At 35.0% G+C, this 13,472-nt stretch overlaps 1 protein-coding gene across 1 annotated transcript in view; it reads left to right on the forward strand.

Annotated features, from left to right (window-relative positions):
- CTTNBP2 (cortactin binding protein 2) overlaps positions 1-13,472 on the forward strand; it is an 80,433-nt gene that overhangs the window by 57,346 nt on the left and 9,615 nt on the right. The window contains exons 9-17 of the mRNA XM_030448641.1: positions 1,573-1,690; positions 3,746-4,021; positions 4,856-4,951; positions 5,370-5,449; positions 6,334-6,420; positions 6,504-6,603; positions 7,221-7,373; positions 7,632-7,819; positions 10,648-10,826. Of these exons, the coding sequence (XP_030304501.1) occupies positions 1,573-1,690; positions 3,746-4,021; positions 4,856-4,951; positions 5,370-5,449; positions 6,334-6,420; positions 6,504-6,603; positions 7,221-7,373; positions 7,632-7,819; positions 10,648-10,826 (1,277 nt within the window). The remainder of the gene's footprint in view (positions 1-1,572; positions 1,691-3,745; positions 4,022-4,855; positions 4,952-5,369; positions 5,450-6,333; positions 6,421-6,503; positions 6,604-7,220; positions 7,374-7,631; positions 7,820-10,647; positions 10,827-13,472) is intronic.

Below are 13,472 nucleotides of genomic sequence, written 5' to 3' on the forward strand. Positions count from 1 at the left end.
CATATGAATAGCACTGACACAACCTTTACTTTTGAGATTGGCAGGTGCCATCCTTTACAGATGAATTACACTAAGCCATCTTAACTGCTATTTCATAGGCAAGAAAGCCAACAAAACTTCTCATTTTACTAAGGAAATAAGCCTCATTTTTAGTTCTCTTGCACTTCTTTCTTCCTTCTTTACTTTCCACATTCAGCCTCACAGTTCAGTCCTCTGCCTTCTGCTGTCTTTGCCGTTCATTGCACCCATGTAAGAGAGCTAACTTTCTTTTTTTTTTTTTTCCTTTTTTTTTTTCCTATTAATTTTCTTCTGACAAAGTTAGTGAGTTACTTGATTTTTTAAGATTTCTTACAAGTGCTGTAACCACAATCTGGTAAAATTTAATCTCTCTCAGAAATAAACTTTGGTATTTATGAGAGGTGCCAGAGTATCAGACATACTGGCAAAAGTCTTTCTGTTAGAACAGCTACAAAAGGGGTAACAGTAGCAAACCTGCAACAAGACACTGTTCTGAATTTAAATGCTTACTAGCTGTTCCTCTGTATTCAAGATTTGGTGTCTCTGCCAGGATTATCCCCTGAGATTATTGAAACAGTATTAACTGGTATAATTTCTGTTGGTGTCTTTTTTATATGGATATTTGTCCTTGAAACGCATGTCTGAGGATGGCAAAGCTTTCATGAACGCCACTGATATTGGTGCTGCATGGATGATCATTCAAAATCAAGACTTTAAAAGTGTTCTTATCACTGATCAATCAGCATTTGACTGTAGTTATGTAAGGGCTCTCCCCCCCAGCCTCCAGTACTTTGGGAGTATATCTATAATTAATATTTTTATTCAAATTACAGTGTGATTGTACCAATCCAAACTTATCTGCTAGTAGCTTGTTTCTAGTGACTGCAATGGATTTTTTCTTTTGTTGAACATAACACATTTTTTGGCTTTGAATTTTAAGAGGATATCATTTATTGCTGGCATCCACAAAGTGTTTGTACTCTGACTTTAAACTCATGTAACCACAAAATCAGGTTTACCTGCCAAAGAAGCAGCTCTCAAGGTGATTTGAAAATTATTTTTCTTTTGCTGCATTCCACTCAGGTGTCAAGCAGGATGAAATTGGTGAATTGCATAATGAAAACTGGTTTTATGGATTGCTACCTCAATAGATTAATTAATTAATCTGTATTTATCCTTAGAACTGCTTTTTTCTTTGTTGCTTGAACATTGAGGCCAACATGTTCAATGCAGGATGCATAGTTGGGGCTTATTTTTCCTTATGAGGGTACCTAAATCAGTGGCCAGATGTTAAGAATCTCTCTGTTTATCAGTTGATCTTGGAGGCTGAAGAAGCCTGGCTGTATATGTTCTGCTTTTTCAAAATCTTGATTTGAGACTTGTCTTCCATAAAATGTTTTTACTCCTGGTTTTTAGCTCTGGGAGGAACATCTGTATCCAACGATCTTTGGAAATGCGTGTATAATAGTTTCTCTACAGTGTCTAACTGCATATTGGTAGAACTCTGTAATGCAGCAAACAGACAAGAAAATAATGCAATTCTTACCTTTGCAGAACTGTCTAGAAATCCTTTGTAGCCATGGTGGACTAGAGGCTGAGAGAAAAGATAAGTGTAATCGAACATTGCATGATGTTGCTACTGATGATTGCAAACACCTCCTAGAAAACTTAAGTAAGTAAACACTATCAGCACTATATTAAAGTATTTTTAGTAAAGAGCTTGTGAGACAAAAATTAGAAACATTACAAGAGTAGTTGTCACCACAAAATTAAGTTTTCTTAATCTATTCTTAAGTTTTCTAAGCTATTCTCCAACTTTTGCAACAGCATATAATAGAAGTTTGTTGTAGGTTATTAGATGACTTATGCCTTTATTTTTAAAACATTTGAAAAGGTGGTATATATTTTACATGTGCAAACATCCATATTCTCTTAAAATATCTGAGTTTAATATTAGTAACTGCTTTTTCCAAGGATACTACCCTCTTCTTGTCTGTTCTTCAAATTCATGCATAAAAATCACTTAATGGTGAATAGCTGTCAAATCTTATCAGGCTAAGATGATCATCAGTCATATCTAAATCTCTTTTTAGAGCATAGTTCTCTTTGTCACTTGTTTGTTGTTGAGGGGATTACTTGCTTTATTCATCAAAAAAAGCCTTACTGACAGCATCAAGCATCATTTTTTCCAGCATCAATAACTTTGGTCAGAATGTTACTCTGTTGTAACCTGCCATCTTCTTCCTTCTCAAGTTTTCCTCAAATTCAGTAAAGCACACTGGCCTGCATATTTCTTGAGCTAAAACTTAGTTCATCTGCTTACAAGTTCTATGTGAATTTCCAACTGCTTTTGTCAGGTCAGAACCTTTGGACTCCATTTCTCTTTTTTTTCCTATGTTAAACCTGTAATTAGCATCAGTGCAATTATAATTAGCTTTTCTTCCCTACCAATATCTGATCTTGGAAGCTTGCAAACAGTGCTCTTTTCATCTGAGTTTATGTGCCAAGAGGTCAAGACTGCATTTTGGGTAAGCTGTATGTGTACCATCCTGTACCATCCTCTGCCTTCCTTACAATCCTGTAAGGTTTCCACTGCTAGGAATGACATCCATCTAGGACATGTAGGACAGGAGGATGTGTTCCAGCAGATCTGAAAGGCTGGGGGCCAGGATTGCCAGCTAATGCCATAGAGGTCACATGCACTGAACCTCAGTCCTAGGGGTCTGTTCCCTTGTAGAGAGTCATTTCTTACAGTCATTGCTCATTTCCCTGAGGTCCAGCCATCAGAAGGGCAAGCCTTTGACACATTTCTTACAATCCCACATCTGAGGGATGCCTTTAAGTAATCTTTTCCCTCTGGTAGGCAAGTGGATTTAAATCAGAGCTTTTCTGACATTAGAAAAGCTTCATTGGTTTGTATGAGCTGAAGTTCAGCTTCTGAGCTCAAAACCAAAACTAATAAGTTTCAAGATTTAATAATAAGTTGATATATTTTGGGGGGGTGCACTTATTTTCAGTCTCAGGGATAATTCCTGCTAGGCATTTTCTGGCATTAAAGTTAGAAGATAATTTCATTTTCTAGTCATTTAAATTATCCATATGGACTGTTGCTGCTGCTTCTGCTGAGCTGTATTCCATTTTTCAAAGACAACCAGCTTCATTAAATTAATTTTGTTTCTAGAATGTGCATATAAATTTCCTACTTTCTCTTAAAATATGTCAATTTATTCTATAGAAAATCAAATATACATTTCCAAGTGAATTATGTCTTAGCTCTTAGCCTTTTAGTCGAAAGATATTTGGCTCATCTCTGTCTTCCACTCATGCACTGGTGCCAGAGAATTCCTTTCTGAGTTGATAATAAAAATGTGCACAACCACAATAAACTGAAAGGTTAGGGCACCACCTACCATTTGCCTTAATTTATAATAAATTAGTCTATAAAGAGGAAATAAATGATTAAGTAAGTTTTATCTTAAGTCCTGTTTTTTAAGCATAATAATATTGATTTTTTCATAATGTAAAAAACTATAGACCTTAATGTTTGGTTTTCATCACTGCACTGATTTTGTGATGATGATCTGTGATGCTCTTTAATATTTGCTTTTCTGTAGAAGGAATTATTTTTCAGCTTTCCTGTGCAATACTAGATGTCACTGATCTTTAATATGATTTCTTTAATTGAGTTTACAGTTTTTCTCATGCTTGGCTTTCTGTTTTTCAACAGATGCTCTTAATGTACCTGTAAGGATTTCAGTCAGTGGCATTGAACCAGCCCATTGTGGTAAAGAGGAATTTGATACAGAAAACACAATATGTGCATTAAATATCCGCAAACAGACATCATGGGAGGATTTTTCAAAAGCAGTGAGTCAGGCAGTGACAAACCATTTCCAAGTAATTGCTTCTGATGGATGGAGGAGCCTGGAAGACCTGTCATTCAGCAGTGCTGCAGAATCCAACATTGGCCTCAGTGCAAACAGTATATTATCTGTCAAACTAGGTATCAATATTAGTTTAATAAGAAATGCAAATATTGGGGGGATGTTCTTGAATTTCTGAAATCTTGGAAGTTAAAATACCTTTAGATTTCTGATCTTTTAAAATTTATTCAAAGAGAGACCAATACTAGCTATGAAACTTTGAATAGTGCTAGCAAGAAAGCATTCTTTACTTTTAGCTATGTGTATGGCACAATTTATTAAGTACTTTAATATCGTCTTGGGGACCATGAGGTCCTATGTTAATTAGTCCTGTACTCAATTTAGTTCTCTAGAGGAGGGATCTGTATTACAGGAGAAACAAAACAAGTCAAAGCAGAGCCCACACTGTGTCTTTAGAGTACATCCAGAATGTACAGTAAATCCAGACTGTAAATCATGAGCATAGGGAAAAGAGAACTACTCCTAGTTTATGTAACTTTATTTATCAAGATAAAACAGAAAAATATTTAAAATTATGAGAAATTGGCCAAAATGTGGTACAAGTGGTAACAGTTGCATGGTGTACTGAAAATTCATGTGCTTCATCTTAAATACCCTTTTCCTTCAACCTTCCTACCACTCCAAAAAAGCCCTATTTACATTGGGATTGGCAGATTATCCTATTTTACTTTATTTTACATATAAAGATGTAAGGACAGGCTAGCTAGTAAACCTGTGCCTTCAGTGGCATGAAACATTAGTAGTCTTCATGTTGAATCAAACCATGGCACTGGTTTATATTTCAGATTTCTCAGTGTGTGCACACAGTCTTTGTAAGCAAATGAATATTCTTGATTATAGGTCACTTAATATAGATACAGGGAAAATCTTATCTAATTTTTTCTTTTTAACAGGAAACATTTCATGGTCAACAGGTCAGATTTTTTCCCAGCCACCATGGGACTTTTTGAAGAAGAACAGAGCTGAGCATATCACAGTGTTTTTGTTTGGTAATTTTCAATTCATAATTTTCAAATTTTAATATTAAGGTGCTCCATATGAAATACAGAATTTAAGAATCATTACCTACTGGTTTTATTCTGCAGTGTTTCTTGAGCTTTAGAAATTACTTATCCAATTTACTGTTTAACTAGATTTGAATGGGTCTGCAAGATATAGAAAATAACTGGCACGAAAATGCCCTGTTACCTTTTCCAGTTACACATTAGTATCCACATTATTCATGTCATGGATAGATGTGCCTCCATTGCTAGATAAATACCTTTCATTTTTTTACCATTTTAATTTGGATACCCTGTAATTTTAGGAGATCACTGTAGGATAATGTATGAGAAGCATATGTATCCATTATACAGGCTTATAAACATGAGAGAATTAGAAAAGCTATTTGTATATCTCTTTTTACAGGACCTCAAGAAGGCTGCCTAAATAGTGTGACTTATGCATCCATGATCCACCTTCAGACACTTCAGAATTACCTTCGCCTGGTAAGTACTAAGCTAGTTTCTCTTTGTATGCTATTATCCCATGAAAATACTTCTGTAATAATGTTGACTGAAAAAAAAAAAGATCCCTGTACATGTGAAAGTATGTCAAGAGTTAAAAAATTAAATGGGGTAAAAGTTGTTACTTTAAAATAAAGTTCTCTCTAAACTTTGCCGAAAGAAGCTTAGTCATGTGAGGACATCAACTTTCTCTTTAAAAAGCTGCCATCTAATTAACTGAACTGCTTAAGAAAATATTTTTAATATATTTTATGCTCTGTAATATCTTGATTCTTTCCAGAGCTATTTCATTCCACTTTTGGAGGGGAAAGCAAATTAGAATAATATTCATGCAAGCAATTATTTGAGACTTTATTACTAGCTTATATGTATTTCCTTTAACTCTTCCAATTCAGTGCTTTAAAATGTAAGGATAATTGGATATGAGTTAATCTATGAAGATCATTTGTTTAAACATTGCTAATCAAATCAGAATTAAAATTTGTATAATTTCTGCTGTGTCCTTGGATAGTCACATGTCATAGGTTTCTGCTGTATTCAATAGCATTGCATAGTGATGTGGTTTTGCTTTCTGATTTTTTAGAGATAAAGTTAAGATGCATTAAACAATTATTATGCCACATTGATAACGTGAGCCCATTTCAACTGAAAATAAGTCCTTAGTCTAAGTCCTTAAGTTAGCCGTGACTTAAACTACCCTTTGATATTTCAACATTATTATGGCTTATGAATTGTAATTCAAAGTCAAGAAAATATTTGTGTATCCTAATATTTTTTCAGTTAGATTCTTATTGTCTCTCCCAGGTAAAACAAATTAATAAATTCAAGTCTTTGAACTTACAAGAATAATTTATCATCTGTCTTAGGTTGAACAATACCGCAATGTCATTTTCCACGGTCCAGAAGGAAGTTTGCAAGACTACATAGCATATCAGATAGCAGCCTGCATGAAGGTATTAACACAAACATATTCATTAAATTAGTTCATAAATTAGACTTGGCACCATTTCACCAAATCCATGTATTTTCAACACAGCAAAAGCAACTGGCTGCAGGATCCACATGCGAAATTGTTAAAGTTGAAGTGGATGCTGGTTTCTCCAAGGAGCAGCTTGCAGAACTGTTCATCAATAGTGGTAAGGTTATAAAATAACCACAGGGCTGATTTTAGTGCTTTGTTGGACAATTATTCATGGGACAAAATAAAGCCATACATTAACATTTTGTATAGTGGGTGGCGTGCTGAAACAGAACTGAAAATAGGAGACATACATATACAGTTTTAATGCCTGTTAGGTTAAGTCCTACTGTTTGTACCCCAAAATAGATCGGATTTTTTAGGTGACTCTTAAATAAATTTAAGGTGATTTTGAAGAGAGGACAGTAGCAGACAAATAGGCAATCTTACAGAATGATTATGTTTCACATAAATATGGAATAATCTGAATGCTTTTATCACTACGTGGCATAAATACGTGTTACAAGTTTAAGATATATTACAACATCTGAAAGAAATGTTTCCAGATATAATAGCTTTCTTTTGTTTTCCCTTAATTTGCAGAATGAAATTCTTTACATTGTTTGATTACATGCTTCCAGCTTTGAACAAATTATATTATGTCTGCTTCTGTTAAAAAGTTAAAAGGCACAAAAAAAATTAAAATGCTTTGTTGCATTAGCAGCAGTAAAAGATGTACACATAAATAAAAATAAATTTTCATAAGTAGACATTAATGGTATTTTTATATTTCAGCTTGTCTGGTCCCAGTTAAACAGCCTCCTGCAAGCAAGACAACCATTGTGATTTTAGAAAATCTGGAGAGAGCTTCTTTATCTGAATTACTAGGAGATTTTCTGGCACCTCTTGAGAATAGGAGTTCGGATAATGCTTGCACTATTCAAAGAGGTATTTAAAGACTTTGGGATGGAGAATTTTTTTACTACAGTTAAATTGTAATACATGACGAATGGGGAACTTAGAGGAGAAAAATGTAATCTATTTAGTCTTTATATTTTATTGCAAACAGTTTTATTAAATATAGTCTATTTTAAAGCTAATTTGTGGTGCTTTTTCTTTCTAACTATGTCACTGCTTCTTGCTTTTATATGAATTCATACCAAAGCTTTGAGTATTTCAGGTAATTTTTTAATGATTCTTTTTTAGCAAATGGAGTTTCTGGTGCCTTTTACTTTCATGAGAATTGCTTTTTACTGGGGACGATTGCAAAGTGTCATCTTCATGGCTGTGACCTGCTGGTTCAGCAGCATTTCCGTTGGGTTCAACTTAGGTGGGATGGGGAACCAATGCGTGGCTTGCTTCAAAGGTTTTTAAGAAGAAAAGTTATAAACAAGGTAAGAATTTGAATCAGCTTCAGCAGTTTTGTTCCTCACCAGGTCTGCGAAATATCTCTGATAGTGATGTCAAAAGCTGAGCAGATAATATGGATTTTCATGAAAAAAAACCCCAAATATTAGCTTCCAGGAAAATACAGGCTGTGTAAATATTGTGCTTGGCCTCATATAGGAAGGTGTGTGACCATGGCTGCAAATGACAATACTGTGGGTACTTACTGACTGTATGAAAACAGCTTGCAATAATTGTATTCATCTTCTGTGTGAGCATAATAGGAAGAATTTGTTCAGCAAATGTAAAATCCCTTTCTTGAGGAATTTATTTTACATACATAAATGAGATATTTAGGAAGAGATAGTTAAACCCTCTGTATGTACTGTGTAAGTTTTAAGGATTAAGAGTTTTCATTATTTTCAAAACAAGGAGAAAAGAGAGGTGAAAATATATTAGTAAGAGAAGTTGTTTTGAGCCAAAAGGCCTGCTGAAGGTGGAACAAAAGTCCAAAAGAGAACAAATATGGGAAATATGTTTTAACATGAAAAAAAAAACCCAAAACCAAAAATGGGAGGATGAGAAATAAGGAGAAAGATACAGGCAAAAGCAGAATTGTGGAAATTTTGAAGTTACTTGAAAGGAAACCATTCCAGTGTCATAGCAGCTATTGCAGACAGTCAAGCAGTGTTAGACCTTGGGCGGTGGAGTTTAATCAGAACAGCTGCAAAGGAAAATAATCTTGGCAGTAGAGTTTTGAACAGACTTAAAAAGGGAGATTGTTTTAGGAATAGAAAAAGCTGCCAGTAGTAAATAGTCCTGGCCTGGGACAACAGAGCTGCTGTCAGTTCTGAGTGTTCAGCTGAATGTATCTTGGTTATCTATGGGGATGTCATCTCCTGTTCCTGTGCCACAGTTCTCATCTACAAAAGCTTACTGATTCAAAGAGATCCTAAAGAGGAAGTGTGTGGTAGTTGAATATTTCAGTTACGATAATGAGGAATTTTAGAAGCAGTCTAGCAGCAAGAACAGGAATACAGAATATAAAAAAATAATCTCATGAAATGTATCAGTGGAACTTTTAGTACATTATTTGAACTTTTTTTTGGTGCATATATTTTTTTTCTAACTTTTTCTATGTGAAAGCTTTTTCTACTTTTTTCCACACTGCAGACATAGTAAGCTGGAACCATTATGAGTAGCTGTTGGATTGAGGGTGTCAATGGTTTCCAGAATCCTTGCACAAAGGATGAGGAGGGTAGCAATTGTCTGTAGGCAAGTAGGTAGGTTGGTTGAAACTGGTATCTTGCAGATACACTATGGTGCTGTAATGAGGTATAGGCCAGAGGACAGTGCAGAACTCTCCTCCATCTCTTGAAGAAGAAATATTGTGTTCTTAAGCTTCATACACTGGAGATTATCCAGTGATCTGGAGCTGTTTTTTAAAACAACAGAAACACTTTGATTGTAGATCATTCCAGATCAAATAGAAGGGCTGTCTTCACAAGAGCATAAGGCCAAGAAATAATCAATGCAGTCGATTGCAGTAGCAGGGGTATTCTGACTTGTTCAGGACAAAAGCTGGATCAGACTCACTCTGCCGAACTGCTCTGGATACCAGAATTTGTATACAATGTCATGTAACAGATGTCATGTTCAAGCTATTTTGTTTAGGCTGAAATGCAATCCTTAGTCTCACAGAGGTTAACAAAGTAATAGGCTTTTGCCTCTGACTGAATTTCAACATAATTTGGGTGGTAATCTCATGAATCTTATCCTCTTTAAAGCACAATGCTTTAGAGAAAGGTGGCACTGGAGAAAAAAGTCATATGTCTTCCTGTATCTTCCCTAACAAAATAATGAATAAAAATGTCCAGTGTGCTAGCACATTATTTTTTTAAATACATACATTTTCCACATACAAACTCTAGTGCCTGTTGGTAGGAGGCTTAAAATAGTAGGTTCCAAAGTTAAAAATAGAAGAAAGATTAATCTCTTATAAAAATCTAAGGTGGAGTAAAAGCATATTTATTGTTAGATCAATTGGCATTTTCAAAAATCTTTTTCTGTATTCTGCCACCTTGTTTGTGCTGTGATGTTTTCAAATTTAAAATGTTTTTTCCCTTATTTGGACTATCAGGATAAATGTGATTAGTTTAAATGTTTTTCTGTGCTAACTTTATATTGCACAGCTGTAGATTCTGTCAAGTTCTGTCTTCAGTGCTGGCAAATACTATTTCTAGTATATCTTTTCATGCTTCCTGTAATTCAGACTGTTTTGGGAGATAACCCTGGCATTAGGATGGTGAAGACTGTAATTTAGAGTCAGATGAAATGGAAGATTTTTCTGGCACCAAATAATTTGCCTTTAACAAGGAATACTAAAACATGTAAGAATTAGACGAAGACATCTTTCTTTCATCACTACTAAATCTAAAATCAATATGGAAATCTACTGAGAACATGCCTGGATCAAGCATCCCTGCTCAATGTGATTGTGTGTTCTTTTATGTGCCTTATTTATATCATATACATTGCACTAGGAAATGGTAGGTATCTCTTGCAATCCTAATTTTAAAAACTTTGTGCCACTTTTTCACAAGAAAGCAGAAGGATGTCTATTTGTTGTCAAAGTGTAGTTGAGAAAATCAGTTTTAATACAAAATGCTCCAATATTTAATACAATATACTCCATAAAAATGCTGAATAGGTTTTGACTCTACCTGATTTATAGGATAGCAATATTAGGAGGTAAAAAACAAGCTTTCTTGGGACTTCAAGAAGAGTGTTTTTAGCAGAGGTTTTGTATCATTTAAACCATCTTTTGTCTCTGCAGTTCAGAGGCAAAGTCCCTCCCCCATGTGATCCTGTGTGCAAGATCATAGACTGGATTCTTGCTGTTTGGCACCAGCTGAACTCCTGCTTATCGCGTCTCGGAGCACCTGAAGCACTTATGGGACCAAAACATTTCTTCTCTTGTCCTGTTGTGCCAGGGCATGGCCATGCAACAGTGAAGTAAGATTTCCCTTTCCTGTTTTGACATTGTTCAGTGCCAGCTCAGTACTTATTACAAATATAGTAGTTGCATTTCTCCCAAACCCCTCTGACTTAGCTAACTTGAAAGTATTTTAGGGGAAGCTATTGAAAGTTTCAAGGCTTTTGTGTGATAATTGATTACAGAAGGGCAGTTTTGCAAGACAGAAGTGGGAACTGGGCTTCTAACATTGTTTGAAAGTCAGTCTTTTGTTGTGATCTTTCAGTTATTTTCTGACACAGAGGATGCAAAGTATTGCTTTACTGGGGTGGCTGATACTGCTCAGCCCCTTTAAGGTCTTGCTCTTAATTTCAAGACTGCACTGTAGAGAAAGCTGACCATTAGTGAGCAGACCAATATAACGTTCAAGAATTCTGAGCTTGCAAAGTTGTCAATGTTTCCTTTTGAAATTGTGTATATGAGGGAAATACAGAGAATGACTTCTCACTCTTTTTAATACCAAGTATAATTTATAAACATGCATACAAGGTTTTAATGTCACAGATGTATAAGCTCAATAAATAAGGCAGATACATACTTTTTAGCAGTGAACATGGTTAGTGTTCAGTAACACTGGCTTTCTCACCTTTAGTTCTTTCTGCCGGTCTTCACATTTTGCTTGTTCATTTTTCTTTTTTTTTTCAAAAAGGACACTATCTAATATGCACAGTAGTTATCAAAGTCTGAATGTGGATCTACCATTGACTGGAAATGTTATGGATGCTGTGAAATAATGAAAAGAATAAATTACATCACGCATCTACCTCCCATCTTCTTTCGGAATCATTTCCTCTCAAATGGACATTCATTTATTGCATTGGCATTGGTAGAGGACAGAAAAAAGATTGTTTAGATACTTAATTATGTATTTCTTAGTTTGGATTTCTCCTAAGTACAGTTTTGACTGGATTCACAATGCTTTATTTTGAGTACAATCCCAAGTTTTCTTTTTTGTCCAGTGAGAATTTACTGTAAACTTTCAGTTTAGCAGCATGAAGGCAGTGGAGTCATAGAACCAGCAATAAATAGGTTTAATTAGGAGCTCACTGGTTACTCTTATTTCAGTCTAATTAAACCTCCTGTCATCTTGCGTCTCCTCTTCACTGTGCTATTCAGATGCTTTTTGCATTTGTTAAAGTGTCACTGAGTCAGTTCAGTTCATTAAGACAGCAGAGAGGGTCAGTACTGGACTAAGCGGCAGCACCAGGCAAGTGGTAGAAGCAAGAAGCAGAAAAGGGAGAGAGAAGGTGTGACAGTATTTTTTCTCTTGCTGTGAGCTGTTCCGTGTAGCTTCACATGTTTTGGACAGTAGAGTAAATAAATGAGAAAAAATTTAGCTGCATTTTTAAATTTTTTTAGTCTCGGGAATTAAATGTGTTGTTCCAACAGGAAACATTTCCTCTATTCCAGGGGCAGGGAGGTGTTAAACTGGAATGCCAAAGAACTGGGGAATCCATCAAGATGAGTGCCAGCATAAGAGTGAATTTAAACAGCAGGCTAGAATTTTATTTAGAGGAGATGACATTGTACAGCCTATCAATTCTGAACTATTAAATTACAATGGGCTCAAATTTATCTTTGCAGTGTTCCTTTCTGACTGTTTATACAAGCAGTATTACAAAATGTGAAAAGTTTACAAGCAGAGAGACAGAATTTTTGTGACTAAAGTTATTGTTTATTTTGGTAGCTTAACTCAGCTAGGAAAAGCAGACTGTATCTACATGGAATGGTATCTTCAGTATTATGCCAGGGAAGCTTCAAGTAACATCTCCAATAAGCATTTTATGTTTTATTTTAACAGCTGTACTAAGTATTTTTCTCAGTAGTGTAACTTTCATCAAGCTTTTACCAGCACATTATAGCATTCCTATAAATCATAACAATTCAGTCTTTTGATTCGAAACAAACAAAAGATGTATCTATCAAACTATTTAGGCATTTTCACTTTTAAAAACACTAAAAAACAAAAAGCAAAAAACCTGTTGTCATAATATTTTGAGTAATGAAATGGCTTCTGTGTATCAATCTATCCAACAAAATGGCTTATTTAAGTCAGAGGCGTTTTATCCTCCATTTTTTCTGATGGATTTCTGCAAAGCTGGAACACAGCTTTTATAGCCTATCATTTCCTATAGATCTTTAATATAAACCCTCTGACTTTCAATCTTACCATCTGATGGTAAGGGTGTAAGGAAAAAATAGTTGTATTTGATCTAAAAAAGATTGCCTGGGTGTCTGTTATAGACATGAGCTGAGCCAGGAGCCTGAAAGACCTAGCCTTTATCCCTTGAGAACTATAACTAAAAATAGTATTTATTTATTTCCTAATACAGTTTTTTTTCATTTCAGTACTAAAACAACACAATATTTCTCTCTTAGAAAAGCAGAAGTTCCAGAAAAAACATGTCCTCTTGAATCAGTTTTTTTTTTAATCAGACCCAGTCTCTAAATCAGAGAATCTGGAAAATCCACAGCATCCTGGAAAAACAATTCACCACAGATCAAATAAACAAAAGGAGTGTGAGAGCAAGGCAGCTGTACAATTAGAAAGGTCTTATAAGCTGGACAAGTTTGGAAATGGAAGAATACTGGAAAGGGTGAAATCATAACTGAATACTTCTTTTTTT

Source organism: Calypte anna, chromosome 1 (assembly GCF_003957555.1).
Source record: "Calypte anna isolate BGI_N300 chromosome 1, bCalAnn1_v1.p, whole genome shotgun sequence".
In the NCBI taxonomy this organism is placed as follows: Eukaryota; Metazoa; Chordata; class Aves; order Apodiformes; family Trochilidae; genus Calypte; species Calypte anna.